The following is a 16,312-nucleotide window of genomic DNA, read 5'->3' on the forward strand; positions in this document are numbered from 1 at the left end:
ATCCCTGGTGATAGGGAATGCCAAAACCACAGGTTGAGGGGACCCTCAAGTCTGTATGATTTCAGTGCCTGAGAGCCCCTTACACATGCATCTTGATGGCTCTGCTCCCTGCCGGGGCAAAGACTGAGGCTCTCATAGGATGCAGAGCTTGCTTGGCTGGAGCATAATTCTCCAAGCTGCAGAACCTTCCAATTCATTCTGAGTGACGGCAAAGGGGAAAGGCCACAGGAGATCAGGGGCTAGTGGGTAGCAGCCTGCTTGGATCTTCCCCAGTGGCCTTGCTTTCATATTAACAATCAGGCAGACGTTCCAGAGCACTCACCAAGAGGCAGGCTGTGCTGGTCCTCTTAGCAAGGCTGTGCTGGGGCCGATGTGACCCTCACAGTTTTCAGATGAGGCAAGTGGGAGAGTACACCTCAGCGTGGGAGAGGGGGCAAGGGGTCAGACCCAGCAGTGGGGAGGCCGATGGGTACAGGCTGCTTGCTAAATACTTGTATTAAAATACGAAAGGCACAATATATATACCAATTATTTGATTTTTCAGAAGTATTTTGATGCTGAAAAATAAAACAAAAACACTCCAAAAATCATCAAACAGGACAACAACTTCTGAGTTTTCCTTCCTTCTGCCATGCCAGCCAATGATTTTAGGGGTTGTAGCCTGTTTTGCAGACCCTGCCCAGTCAGCGGGCCACAGACCCTGGAGAGTGAAAGCTCCTCGGGGGGCCAGGCACCCACATGCACACAAGCACTGACCTAAGACCGGATGAGCACCCCACATGTATAAAGCCACAGGGGCCAAGTGCACACACAAGTGGTAATTTAGTTCATCTCTGAAAATTTCAAAATATTCATGAAAGATGCTATGCCCTTTGATCCTACCTCCAATCTCATTCCACCCACTGGAAGAAACTACAAGGGAGCTCTCTCTATGCAGTGGATATATTCTGGAATGTATATGTTAAGGTGGAACTTTCCAGAAAGTAGAATTCTATTTTGAATCCATTATGATATTTCAGTCTTTAAAAGAAACTCGGAAGGGAATCCTTTGGAAAAGGGAAAACTTTTTATAAAAAGCTTATTCATGTTGTATTTGAGCTGCTTATTTCTCAAATTCTTACATTTTAAGTTTCTCTAGAGTGATATTCACCCATGTGCCCTGTCGGAACTTGATAATAAAATGAACTTTAATACTTACAAGGTCATACGGTGTTCTGAACACAAAAGAAGAACTGAGGTTACTAAAACAATAAATTTAAAAATATGCCCAAAGCATAAACTTTTCTACTGGGTTCATCCTTCTTTCCAACCATTTTCTTAAGAATTTGTACAAATAGCATAAATTATAACACCTGAAGTCTCAAATTTTCTCCTAAAACTTGCTATCTTGAAAGGCTGCATATTTAGAACTATAAACCAACAACATCACAATGCATTCCTTGTTGATTAATCTCACTGCTCTGAGCAGCACCTGAGAATCCCAGAGCAATTCTGCCACCATCTGTGAGTACTCCAAAGGAAACCTCAGTTCCCTTAGACTCAGATACACTGGCTGGGCTTCCTCTCGCGCTCCGCCTGGCTTCCTCACCTTCACCCGACCCACTGAGGACCTAGTCTGAAGCAGATCTCCTGGGCAGCTGGCTCAGGGGGACACAGCACTGCAGGTAGCGAGCCTGAGGTTCAAACCCTACTGACGAGCCTGGGGGCTGGAAACAAGTTTTGGAGCCTGCTCTCCCATCTGTAAGATGGGTCTAAGCACAAGCACCTCAAAGGGGGCTGAGGGCAATTTACCAGATTCCCCAACACCCACTATGAGTGCACAGGGTATCCCCCACTAAATGTCACCTCAGACAACAACTCCTAGGGGCAAATGCATCAACCATGTGCCCCACAGGGTCCAGGACTCAGAATCTGTAAGTTATGCTTACGGAATTAAAGAGCAATGAGAAACTGCAAAATCGCAGTCCCCCAAAATAGCAGTTGCTTTTGTAGGCAAAGGCCCAGAGAGATCTGGAGATTTGCTACAGACCAAGCTACAACCAGGGGGTCAAGCCTGACCCCCTCAGACCAGGCCACTGCCCAGGGAGCTGACCTTAACCGTCTCAGAGCAGGCGGCTGCCCCAAAGCAGGGAGGAGCTGCTCTGACCCACCCTTGCTGGAGCTAAATTATAAAATCCTGAATAAAAGACGCTTTGAATGTGTTCCATCCTTCACAATTTTAAACACAGTGGTTTTAATTTAATTTTATTGTTCTCTCTTATGCTTATCTCTGGACAGGATTATGGGTAACAGTTTTTCTTCCTTTTTGCTTCTGTGTGTTTTCTTACTTTGCCATACTTTGGCCAAGCAGGAATCTAACATCTCTCAACTGCCTGGGACCTGTTCCTATAGGAAGAGAGGAAAGGGCCCATATTTGATTACCTCCTTAGCACTAATTTAAACAAGAGAGGGAGAGGGAGGGAATGCCCAGGCATAACTCTTAGAGCCCAGCTTAGCCCCATGGATCTCCCCAAACACAATCCTTTCATAGCAAAAAGACTAGGGAACAGAAGGCAGGAAGCTCATAAGCCTCTTAGAATCCGGCAAGTTGGAATGGACTTCTGCCCACCCTATGGCTCCTGGCCATGTTCACACTCACCTGTGGGCCACAACGTCCACCTGCTTGCTGCTGCAGCCACCCTGTCACCACTATAGTCACTCCCTGACCCAGTGGCCACACAGCGGGGACAGGTGAGGGATGACAGGGAAAGATAGTGACACCACACCTGCTCACAAGGTATATTTCTGGATGTTACTGTGACAGCAAAGTTCACCTGGAATCCTTGGGTCAGTGGACTGAGCACAGAGATAAACCCTAACGGATGGACAAACTACCCAGTGCTACATACATTCCAGCCTGAACTTCACGTTTCATGGTCTCTTTCCAGACAGCCCTGAGCCTATCTTCCACATGGTAATTTTAAATGTAATACTACGATGGAAAGCAAGTGACCATTCAGTTTCTACATCTAGAATCCATAGCAGCTAGTCGGAAGTATACCACTAACATGGTGATGGATATGACTCTGTCATCCATTCAACAAGCGTCTGTTGAGAGCTGGCTATGTGTAAGAGCATGTGCGTGGGTGATGAGAGGTGCATGTCAAGTCACAAGCATCTTAACAAGGACGCTCCTTGCTCTGGGGGGAGACCCCCTGGACTGGGCTCTTGTCGGGAAAAAATTTAAACCACAGACATAAGGTCCTGGCTGTTCACATGAGGAGCTTCTTAGCAGGTATGTTATTTTATGGTTTTCTGAGCAATTACACCTATGCTGCCTAACTCCAGAGACCCTCTGCGAGCATATTTAAATACCAATAGTTTTAGAATTATTGAGGTACTACAATCCCAAGTTCAGATTCTATACAGCATGTACGAGTTCAGTATTAGCCAGTGTATGAAACACACAGCCTGTCTAGTCTCCAGGTGTCCAGGACAGTGCCTGGCAGACAGAGCTCAATCAATGTGAGTTGTATGATTATCAACACGGTAATTATAGCAAGTTCATATCGTAACATTGTATGCATACATCTACAGTTATTAAGTTACACTATTAATCATTCAATACAAATGAAAAATTCAATAAAAATGTCATAATTGCCTACCAGCTTTACATATGTAAAAATTCACTAAGGTAAGAGACATTACCACAAGACTGAGAGCAAAAGAAAACAGAGGGGAACCATATTACTCCCCAAACCCATTATACAATAAATGCAATTACTTAACTATCACTTTTTTATTTCTTTGCTTTGTATATATGTTATATTATACAATAATTTTTTTTTTTAAACGCAAGTATTTGCCCTTCATACACTGTAGTCAATTTTTATGGGTAGAACATACATCAAGGTTGCTATGTAGCTGGGAGACCAACTTAAACTTTTGGGTCAAGACAGTCTGGGCTCAGAAATAATAAGGGCATATCCTTTTTTACTGATGAACATTCCTTAGAATAAAGAGATAATATAAGCCAACCTCCCAACTCCCTTACGGCAATTGGTTTTGTTTCTGGTCAAGAAATAAACCAGAGTGCTCTAAATACCTACATCACCAACAAGGTCACTTTGTGACTCTTTAATGTTGGCATTTCATTATTGCTGCCTACCGTCATTCATCCTCCGGAAAGGAGAGGCATGAACCACAGGCTGTGAGCTGTTGGGGCAGGGCTTCCTAGCCCCAGCACGGGCTGCTGCTGCTACTCCTGGCTCCTTCCCCTCCTGAGATGGGCACCAGCCACAGAACCTCAGAGTCTGACAGGCAGCCAGCTCTCTTCAACTCACAAAACCAATAGCTGGCTCTCTCTCGTGGGCTCGCCTGAGGTCTGGAGCCTCGGCCAGCCACAGAAACAGCACTCACAGTGACAGAGGCCCCATTCCCTTGAAGTCCTGGAGGGCCAGGGCCAGCTCACATATCTGTCCATGGACTGTCCTAGGACAGCATTCCATACCTAGGTTGATTTACCCACATATTTCTCAGTTTAATGAAGCAGAGAGGTGGCTCATTTCTACAGTGTGAGCTGAGAGTACTGACCCAATTACAGTGAGGACAAATGCACTGAACAAACAGATGAAATAAGCCGGGTCTGTGGCTGACAGTCCTCAGGGGTGGGCAGGGCAGGAGCCAGGACTCCACCTTAGAGGCTGACGGTCAGGCCTTCTGGTGACACAGCAGAATGGGGACCCAGATCTTCCAGCTCATGGACTGTGGGTTCTCCCCACTGTTCCACGAGGGCAAGCAAATCTGTACCTGAAACTATTCATGGTGAGAGTGCCCCAGCTCAACAATGAATTCATTTTATGACTATGAGGTTATCAAAAGGAAAGGAAAGCAAAAATCCACTGACGTGGAAAACAGATGCACTCATTAAGTGCTGGTGGGCAATTTGGTAAAAAAGAAGCATATCATACACTAGTATTCTAAACCTAAACATTTCCCCCAGGAAACTTTTTATAAAAGAAAGGAAATAGCCAGAAGAAGCTATTGATAATATCATTATCCACTACCCACCCCCTAGCAAAATTAATCAGGGCATTTAATTCCTTTACAGCACTTCATATTTTGATGCTATCAAAAACATGACAACCGTCCACCCCAAGAGCAGTGCTCTGCACACGGAACTGGACCGCACGGTACCTGCTTCATATAGGCATAGCACATGGTCTCCGCGACGCGCTTGCCCTCGTCGTAACAGGCTCGGGGTCCAATGGGATTCACGTGGCCCCAGTAGTCCTCACTCTGAGGGTGAACTTCGGGATCTACAGACGGGGGAAAGCAGGAATCTGTTTCCATCCTTCCATTTTCTCAGGCTTATGAATAATGCCTATTTAGGACGCAAAATGGAGCTTTGAAAAGATCAAGGTAAGCATTCACAAATGCTAAGGAAGGAACCTCAGTGTTCTAAAATCAGTTCTCGAAGTTTCAATGGGATGGTGTTTTTACACCTCCGACAGAAAGCAACGATGGCATTTCATGATTTTACAGAAAAATAAATGAATTAAAAGGTCAAAATCTCTCAATTTTAAGTTTTCTCTCTCACAAACTGTTCTTCAATTTTAGGCTGTTCAGACAAAGTAAATAAATACAATCTATATGAGGAGATATAAAGTTTAATTTTACAGCATGTAATTATAGAAGAACATATATTTATTGAGAATTAAAAAAAAAAACTACATGGCACACAATGACTGACAAACATACCATCACCAGGATAAAGCTGAGAACCACAATTGGGAGAACCAGAATGGTGAGTAAATTCCACAAATTACAACAGAAAATTACTTAGGAACCCTAAAGAAAACAAGCTACTGTCAATATACAGATACTCAGTCCGGTGGATAGTGGGGTGGGGTTATCTTTTGGACAGATAACACGTGCATCTTTATATTTTAGACTTTTGAGAAGATTCAGCTTTTCAGACTCTATCAATGCTACCTGTTTTGTGATAAATTAAATCAGTCAGAGGAAGCCAAGAGAAACCGTTCAATGCCATATAAAGGGAAACCAGCCTAATCCTTTGCTGAGTCTTTAAGCAGAAAGAACAGGGTGGGTAGAATGCAGATATTCACTCAACTGCCTATTCTAAAAGCAAGTGAGCAAACGCGTGGTAAGACAGACACTTCTATCCTTTTAACTTCCTAAGGTTTCAAAGGAGAAGCTCCATCTTTTCATAGGGATTACAAACTGCATTAGAAGAATTTCTGTTTTGATTATTTTTTTTTATTTGGTTTCCTTATCTTAAAAAAAAAATTTAAAAAAGCACCTCCTCAAATTTTGCCCTTATACGTCCTCATTTCTACTGTCCACATCATAATACGAAGTAGAAAAAATACATCACGTCAGAGCCTGACTTCCGCAGAGTCCGTTGAGTGGACTGAGCAGTTCTCCAAAACACTGCACTCATGTTGGTTGGGGTTTTGAACAGAAATCAACATGAACTGAAAACTGAGCCCTCATCACCATTCTGAATACTACTCTCTTTCCGTACAAAAACTGTGTCACTGGTGGACCTGGCAAGGGGCTGATGACAGTGCTGCAAGTTGGTCAAATAGGTTCATGATTTTTCCAGAACTACCTATTTAAGGTTCTTCTGGAAATCATTTTAAGACACTTGAGGCCATCAGTGCATCTCTCTTCACCATCTGAGCCTTAAAGGCCAAGCTGCCAGGTCCTGGTAAGTAAGACATGCAACGTGCATTGTCCCCACTGGAGAACAACATATGCCAGCTACACAGTTAAAAAAAATATCCAAATAAATTTGATTCCTGGACAGTGGAGTGGTAAAAACACTTGCAGATTCTTAAATGGTGGGTCCTTCCTTATTTGCAAGGCTACAAGACAAAATACTCCAAGGGTATGCGTCAGCAGTTACCCCTCCGAGTAGTGCCCCTCCAGGAGGGGCCCTGGGAGGCTGGGCATGGCTGAAGCAGGAAGCCTCCAGGCTACCGTGCACAGGGATGGGAAGGGCAGTCCTGGCCTTCTCAGAAATGCAATCCTTGTATCACCTCTCATGGCTTTTTGTTGTACCTAAGACAGGACGAAAACAGTCAAATGGGGCTGAGCAAGCATCCCTCAAGTGGGGATCCCACTCACTCACCTCCATAAACCTCAGAAGTAGAGGCCAGGAGGAGACGTGCTCCCACTCGTTTTGCCAGCCCTACAAAAAAGCAAACATAAAAAGAGAAACTGAGAGTTTTAGGGAAACACATGCATGGGCACATTTTATGGCAAGTAATTTTTTTTAAACATTAAAGGTATCTGATTATCTACATATTGCCAATTATTCACTCTTATTGCATCTGTTTTCAAACCAAAACAAAAACAAGAACAGTAAGAAAAGTAGAAATGACTCCCCAGGACAGTATTTAGTTGGATACTTACAGGCATAAACAGGACCAATTTTTTACAAACGTAGAGTCTACTTGTTCAATAAGGTATGATTTGAGTTTTATTAAGACAATTTTTTTTTTTGCCCTAAAGTATCATTCAGTATTTTATCAGGTAACTTCATATTACACAGAAAGCAAGGCCCTTCTCACCTTAACTTCCTCTATCCTCCCCCCAAAAGTGGTCTATCTGCTCCTTCTTAAATATGCCCCCTCACAATTTCTGAGTGGGTCACGGAGGGGGCCCTTATCTGCCCCCCCAAACCCTTGTCTTCCCATTTGTCTCTACAGTTCAACTTAAAAACTGTACCTTCTGCAAAACAGCTTGCCATATTTCCTCAATCCTGCTCTGACGCTCTTCCCAGGACTTATCATTCACACTTAGAATGGACTTGCTTCCCTCAATATCTTGTCATTTTTAGATTGGTGGTCAATAAGGATGGAAAGTACTCCAAACACTCTCATACCAAGTCCCAATGCACAGCAGTTCTTTAAAGGCTCTGTAAGGCCCTGCACAAAAGAAACTCATTTCCCTCTGTTCAACCCCATGTTCTCCAAGTCTGCTCCATCCTGGAGCATTCTGTGCACTGACATGCCACACCCCCTTAGCATTCAACTCTGCCCACAGGGTAGAGGTCCGAAATGCTTGCCCATGAAGTGTTGCTAGAAGGAAGCGACAAGGCATGCATGGTCTGTGGGCACATGTGGGGGGGCTGTGGTGGTACAAAGGGGTACACTGTATCAAATTATCAAGTGGAGACCATGGTAGTCACCTCCAAATGAAGGAGTCTGCCATCTTTTTACCTTAGTTATTTATTTTGCGATAATTTTAGATTCAAATGCTATTTTAAGAAGTAATTTATAATTGGGTAGATGGAAATACTAGTGGTCAATGAGAGGGAGAGGGAAGGGGTATAGTATGTATGAGTTGTTTTTTTTCTTTTTCTGGATTGATGCAAATGTTCTAAAAATGATCATAGTGAAGAATACACAATTATGTGATGATATTATGAGCTGATTACATACTGATACAATCATATACTGATTATATAATTGTATATACTGATTATATACTGATACAATTATATACTGATTGTATACCATGAATGGAATGTACACACGTGAAGATTTATCAATAAAAATATTTTTTTTAAAAAAAGTAATCTATAGAGCTATCCCATGTGCCCATTACCAGTTCTGCCTAATGATAAAATCTTACAAAATCACAGAACAATATCACAACCATGGCCTTGGCACCGAGCCCATCAAGAAGCACAAGATGTCCAAGGCTGCAAGGGCCCTCTGTGACCTGTTAACGCCAAACCTCACTTCCCTCCCTGTCATGGTCAGGTTCATGTGTCACCTTGGCCAAGTGGTGGTACCTGTTTGTCTGGTTAGGTAAGTGCTGGCCTGTCTTTTGCTATGATGACATTTCATAGAATAGAATCATGATCACGTTCACTACATCCACCAGCTGATTCCACTTGTAATCAGCCAAGGGGAGTGTCTTCTTTAATGAGTGATGCTTAATCTAATCACTGGAAGCCTTTTAAGGAGGATTCAGAAGAGACAGGCTCTCTTTCTGCTTTGGTCAGCAAACCTCTCCTGTGGAGTTCACCCAGACCCTCCATCAAAATCATCAGCTTCACAGCCTGCTCCACAGATTCTGGACTCTACATTTCCATGATTACATAACACACTTTTATAAATTTTATATTTATGAATATTTCCTGTTGATTCTGTTTCTCTAGAGAACCCTAACTAATATACTTCCCTTCCTTAACTCCTGGCTACCACTAATCTGTTCTCCAATTCTATAATTTTGTCATCTGAATAATGGTATGTAACCTTTAGGAACTGGATTCTGTCATTCCACATAATTCCCTAGAGGGTGACCTGGGTTGCTGGTGCATCAAGAGCTCGTTCCTTTATATTGCTCGGTGGGATTCTGTTGCATGGGTGTAAACAGTTTGTTTAATCACTCACCCATTTGGGGCATTTTGATGGTTTCCAGATTTGGGCTCTTATAAATAAAGCCATTATATTATGAACATTCATTACAGGTTGCTGGGTGAACAGAACTCTCCAATTCTATGGGATAAATGCCCAAGAGTGCTCTTACTAGGTCGTGTGGAAGTTGCACGTTCAGTTTTGCAAGAAACTGCAAGACTTTTCCAGAGTAACTGCACCATTTTATATTCCTACCACTCAAGGTTTTTTTAGCTTATGCTTTTCTCTACAACTTGGGACACTTGCATATATAATGTGTTGTATTTCAAGAACAAGTGAGCTTAAAGATTCCAAAATCAAGACTATGTCTGCATCATTTTGGTAGAATGACTTGTGCAGGATTCACAGTTCTGGGGTGCAGTCAGGGGAAGCCATCCTGTGTTCTGTAGTGACCAGGGGTTTAGGCTGAGACTGGACAGAGAGGTTTCATCAGATGGAAGAAGTTGTAGCCACAGAGCAGACAGGATCAGACAAGAAAGCAGTCAGGCAAAGTTTAGTCCATCTTGTCTGTCAAGTTAAAAAATGGCAATCACAGTTCCTCTCAGTTTAGAATACAAAGTTCCATTTGGGTCTCTTTCTGGTCTAAATTTTCTACCTTCCGTTTTTGTCTAGTGCAAGACCTCCATGTCCAAATTTTACTCATCGTTCAAGCCCTGGCTCAAAAGTCACTTTCACCTTGAATCCTCCTAGCATTTCACTGGAGCCTTTTGCTTCCCACCTTGTATTACAGATGCTATCTATGCTCATAGATCACCTCTCCTATAAGACACCAAGTTTTCTGGGAGAAGAACCCAAGTATAATCCTCATCTTTTCCTCCTCCTGGCCTCCCATTGCAGCAGACCGTACAATGTCTCGGGCACAGAAATGGCATTCAATAAGTAGGCAGAAAAAACAGATATCCTTTTAAGCATCATGTGCTTGACATGGGTTTCCTCTGCTGTGTCTAGTGCAGGTATGGGGGTGGGGGGAGGCAGAGAAGAGAGCCTTGGGAGGGAGTGGAGGGGCTCCCAGAGCTTGCTAGTATCGATAATGGGAGCAGCCCCCACCACGGTGCCCCCGAAGCAGAGGAAGCGGCACTCGGTCTTGTCTGGAGACCAGGGCAGAAGAGATGATAACAGAGAGGAGGACAAAATCCCCTTCTAGATGAGAAGAATGGATCATTTTACTTCACATAGACTGTAACACCAAATGTTTAGTCTAAGAGACTAACAAATCAATCTTTGGCTGTCCCCTTTGTTCCTTGTCTCCATGCTTCCTTCAAATTCAAATTTAGTGCTGCAATTCCTAAATCCATCTATATAACCTGTTTCATATATTCCTATAATTTAATCCATTTTCACTTGAAATTTTAAAAAGTGGTTTCCCTCTTCTACTTTGCAACTAATAAAAAAACCCTAGCTTTTTAAACCCATGCCAAACTTAAGCAATTCTCTAATTTTCAACATTAACACAAGCACATCAAATCGCAGCTGTAACTCTAAGACATTATTTGTGAATATACACAGATGGCCACTTTTAACAGTGCTCGCTTACTCTTTCATCTTTCACTTTTAATGTGAATCTTGCAGTCAGCTAGAGCCAGGCCCTCAGTGCCTCCCACGGCTTTGAGGAGCTATTAAAACATCCCGCTGAGCCAATCTATTCTCAGAATCAAAGCCACCAGTCTTCCTTCCAACCCAGATAACATAACTTGTTCTAAGATTTGGTCAATTGGTTTCAAGAGGTGGAAGTAGAAGAATGCTGGGCAATCACTTTGAAGAGCAGGTGGCCACTAGAAGGGATTTACACAGAGGTACCACAGACTGAGCTACTACAAGGCAGGAGAGTTAGACTGTCGCCCCCATGGCGTAGAGTGATGGCAAATAAAGTCCCATTGAAACAATACTGCGTAACTGCTAAATAACATGGGACGGGGACATGGAGGGGGGGGGCAAGGACCAAGATAAAAGTCTAAACCAACAGTTAATTAACCATGGTTGGAATGTCCTAAAATACTCTCAACAAGAAGAGCACGGTAAAACAATGACAACTTACCCAACATATTTAATGTCCCAATCGTATTGGTCTTTAATGTCTTGATGGGATTATACATATAGTTTGGAGGGGAGGCTGGAGACGCCAAATGATATATCTGGTCAACTAAAGGAGACAAAATGGCAATGTATTATTTCCAAGAAATACAGTAAAAATATTCACAACTCCTGAGAATTGAACTGTAATAACAAAAGTGTTAGTGTATCTTTCACCAAAATTCTACTAGTTAACATGTTTTTATTCATGGAAGCTAATTTACATTTACATTTAGAAGAACTTGAAACACAAATTGAAAGGCTAATTATCTGGAACCAAAACGTACTGGGCCAATTATTTGAGCCTTTTCTTCAAACTAGAGTCCACGTAGTTACCGAACAGATTTTTTTTTTTTAAAGATTTATCCCAATTTATTCAAAACAGAAGGAAGACTGATTTTAAGACACAGAATAAAGCACAAATGTCTAAAGTAAACAATACGTTTAATTTGGGAAGCAAATCTGACATAAAAACAAAAGTACCAAAGTACGAGAGAAAAGAGGCTTTCATTTCATTTTTATGCATCCTGTACACATAAAATCAGACCCTGAGCTAAGGGTATGGGAGGGTGGTTTTTAAAGCCACAGACGCCAAAACAATTCAGATTCTGCATAACTCCACTCATGTGCAGATATTAACTTGAAGATCACCCATCCCCTAATCAACCACTCTCTGGGTCACGTGACACCTACCACTTATCAGAGAGGCCCTTTTAGACTGAATTTCTTCCTGTGAAATGGCAGTGATGGATAAATATAAGGAAAGTTGCTCTTCTAAATCGAGCCTGTGCCATTTCATTCCATTTTAGCAACAGGTGAAAGAAAATACACCCACCATTCACAGGAGAGCTGAGGAATGGAGGTTTTAAAGCACCACTAGTAAAATCATCCCCCCTTGCATACAGCACCTGCCCCATAGAGAACACCAGCATACACCTTGCTTGGCCTCACATATCTGTCTAGTCCCAGCTTGCTGGCGCCCATGCACAGCCCCTCTGCCCTCCTCCTGTCCTGGTGACCACAAGCTCTTCACAGAGGTTATGGCACACCAGGGAAGAGGTTTCAGAGATGATGGCAAAACAGGCAAATGTGAGGGAAAAGAAAATGTTTCCATGATAAACTTTCTAATATAATTTTCTTATAAACACCCCACCCCCACTCCACTCTACCCACTCAGCACCTGTCCTTCTGGAAATCTCAAATCTCTAGGACAGTGGTGGAAGCTGAAGCACTGGCATGCAGGCACACATTCACCTATCCTGGTGGTGAGAGATGGATGACAGCTGAATCCTCAGATGGGGAGGACAGAATGGCAGCACCACCCAGAACTCTGAGCTACTTCTCCACTTAACTCATTCTACTGATCCTGAGTGCGTCTGGGAGACTGAGTACAGAGAAGCTACTTAAAGTAAGAGTTCACTGCAGGCCAGAGAGGAAAAGGGATGCTGGATGGTCCTAGGGAGATGTGTCTTTGGGAGTGGGTTACAGGGACTCTCCAGGCCTATGGAATTGCCAAGGCAAGAAGAACATGTGAAAGTAGAGGTCCCGTCTTCTGGATATTTCTGAGACCTGTTTTCATGATGAGTCCAGTAAAGTAGACGTGATTTTTTAATAAAAAGCCTCCCTCTTTTAAAAATGACACATATGAAAGTTGAAACCAGATAAAAAAAAGATTACTAGTGGAAAGGTGATTATTTAACAAAGCTAAAATGAAAAATGAATGTAAAACAATTTCTCCAATAGATATTTCTCCAAAGAAGATAAACAAATGGCCAAAAAGCACATGAAAAGATGTTCAACATCATTAGTCATTAGGGAAATGCAAATAAAAACCATAATAAGATACCATTTCACACCTGGCAGAATGGCTTATTAAAATAAAATGGAAAGTAAGTGTTGGAGAGAATGTGGAGAAATAGGAACACTCACTCATTGATGGTGGGAATGTAAAATAGGGCAGCTGCTGTAGAAAACAGTTTGGCAATTCCTCAGAAAGTTAAATATAGAGTTAACATATGATCTGACAATCCTGATTCTAAGCATATACCCAAAAGAACAGAAAAGAGGGAGTTGAGCAGGTATTTGCACACCAATGTTCATAGAGGCATTATTCACAACTGCCAAAGGATGGAAGTAACCCATCATTAGATGAATGGATAAACAAAATGTGGTGTGTGTGTATATATATATATATATAGTGGAATATTATTCAGTTGTAAAAAGGCATGAAGTTCTGATATACAATAACATGGATGAACCCTGAAGATATCATGTTGTGTGAAATAAGCAGATATGAAAAGACAAATATTATATGGTCTTCTGATAAGAAATATTTAGAATGTGCAAATTAATCGAGTTGGAAGCCAGAATACAGGTTACCAGGGGTAGGAATGGGGGTGGAATGGGAAATTAATGCTTAACTGGTACTGAGTTTCTGTTTGGGGTGATGGAAAAGTTGTGGTAATGGATGGTGGTGATGACACCACAACATTACGAATGTACTTAATTAATACCAGCGTATCTATCTGAATGTGGTTAAAAAGGGGTAATTTTAAGTTGTGTATATGTTACTAGAATAAAAAAAAATCATAGGACAGCAGAAATAGTGAACCCTAATATAAACTATGAACTATAATCAATAGCATAATTATACTAATATTCTTCATCAATTGTAACAAAGGTACCACATTTATACAAAGTGTTAATAATAGGGAAAACCGTGCTTTTAGGGGTGGGTTATATGGCTCGTTTCTGCCTGATTCTTCTGTAAACCTGCAACTTCACTAATTAAAAAAAAAAAACTACAAAAAAACAGAACCAAAGCTTATAGAAAAAAATCTTTCCTCAAGAGAACTAAGAAAACATAAAACCTTTTCAAACCGGTTATAGTCTGTCAGTACACAAATTCATTGAAAGGATCTAGCCAAACAAGGGGAAAATCTTCTGTTGTTCCTACCCCCAGAAGTTAATTTGAGTTGATAAACAGTTATAAATAGAAGCAAACAAAAATTCTATTATGGGCACTGTGAGTTAACAAGATAGCCCTTTTTAAAAATCGATTATTAAAAAAAGAAAAATCAATCGTTATAAAATTCCTTAACTGCTAGGCCATTTTATTTTTTCAACTTTCAATGTCCAACTTATAGATAGAGCCAGTATGAAAAATGATCAATTCCTATACTCTGCTTAAAAATTCACGGACCTGGTAGAATTCTCGCCTGCCATGCGGGAGACCTGGGTTTGATTTCTGGCCCGTGCACTTCCCAAACAAAGAAACCAGCAAAAACAAACAAATTTTTAAAATGGTGCTGCAATAATCGGATACTCATATGGAAAAAGGATGAAATGTGACCCTGCCATACTGCATACAAAAAATAAATAAATAAATTCAAGGACTGTATGTTGAGGTAGCAGACCCCAAACTTTACTGGACAGTCACTGTGTTTCCTCTTTTCATAAACCTCTCTCCCGCCTGCTGCTACTCCCTAGAGAACTGCTAGATCCCAACACAACTGCCTGGGGAAACCCTGAGACCTGTACACCAAACCACAGCACACAACTAAGCAGCATGAAAACTGCAGCTTCTTCCAACCTGACTTGCAAATCATTAGCATTTTTGCTCAGACAAGATGGAGCTGACACAAGTTTCTCAAAGACGTTGTAAATCCATTTGTATGGGTTGTGATCTTACAGAATAAATATTCAACATTATTTTCACTCTTGAGATAATAACATATGCAGGGAAGTAAAAGGAAACTGCATTAACAAATAAGAAAAAAAGTGTTTGCCCTGGGAGTGCATAATTCCCTCACATTCAAGAGAAAGACGGTTTAAACTGTACCCTTGCCTCCTTCCCATATGCCCAAGTCCTGACTTTTTTTCTTCAATGCACAATTCAAATGTCAGTTGAGGTAGGAAGACTTCCCCCTGCTTCCCCAAGAGAAATAATCACTCCAAGAGCTTGGCACCTGCACCCCTACTTAACAGTTACTTTGTTTGGCTTTGTAAAGTGTCTTCTTCACTAAATGATAAGCTTATGGAGCACAAGAAACAGAACTCATTCTTTCTCATAATCTCTAAAACTTTTTGCACTCCATGGAGAAGGCAAAGCCTCTCACAGGGCAGATCCACTTTGATGATCTGAGGACAAGCGTACTGTTGTGTGCTTACGTGTATTCTGAGTTCACATGCAGATTCCTGGGCCTGAGGCACAGCTAACCCACGGGAGTCTCTACATGGTCTGAAAATAGGCAAACAATTATCTCTTCAACGTGCTTCGGCATGGTCTAGCATGGGCAAGTCAGGTGAGTGAAGCGAGAAGCCCCAAATTGGAGATTTCCATTCAAAAGGCTATTCCCGACCATCACCCCCTCCTCCACCCCACTTCTGGATGGTTTAATCTTATTGCTATGTCCTATTAGCCAACCTGGAAAGGCTAACGGATGTCCCACAAAACTACTTCTTGAGATTTATTTATACAGCAACTCTAACACCACCTATTTAAGAACTTGAAAACACTGTGAAAGACAGAATGCCTCTTCTTTCCTATTACAATGTGTTCTGCCTGTAACATTAACAAATCTCTGGCCATAGTGATAATAATTCCAGGTCCTATTCTAAGAAGGAAAATTGTACCAGTCTGTCGATTAATCAGTCTGGTAAGGAATTATGAAGAGTGAGAAGGGGACAACTTCAGAGCAAGCATAAATTATCAGCAGTGAGAGATGTTCTAGTTTGCTAGTTGCCGGAATGCAACACACCAGAGATGGACTGGCTTTATTTAAAAGGGGATTTATTTTGTTGGTTCT

At 41.8% G+C, this 16,312-nt stretch overlaps 1 protein-coding gene across 3 annotated transcripts in view; it reads right to left on the reverse strand.

Moving 5' to 3' along the window:
• The window catches only part of UXS1 (UDP-glucuronate decarboxylase 1), a 110,500-nt gene that overhangs the window by 32,272 nt on the left and 61,916 nt on the right, over nucleotides 1-16,312 (reverse strand). For all 3 annotated transcript variants that reach the window (XM_077134933.1, XM_077134932.1, XM_077134934.1), the window contains 3 exons: nucleotides 11,470-11,574; nucleotides 7,136-7,195; nucleotides 5,176-5,297 (listed from right to left, as the gene is read on the reverse strand). In XM_077134933.1, coding sequence (XP_076991048.1) covers nucleotides 5,176-5,297; nucleotides 7,136-7,195; nucleotides 11,470-11,574 — 287 coding nt within the window. The remainder of the gene's footprint in view (nucleotides 1-5,175; nucleotides 5,298-7,135; nucleotides 7,196-11,469; nucleotides 11,575-16,312) is intronic.

Source organism: Tamandua tetradactyla, chromosome 17 (genome assembly GCF_023851605.1).
Source record: "Tamandua tetradactyla isolate mTamTet1 chromosome 17, mTamTet1.pri, whole genome shotgun sequence".
In the NCBI taxonomy this organism is placed as follows: domain Eukaryota; kingdom Metazoa; phylum Chordata; class Mammalia; order Pilosa; family Myrmecophagidae; genus Tamandua; species Tamandua tetradactyla.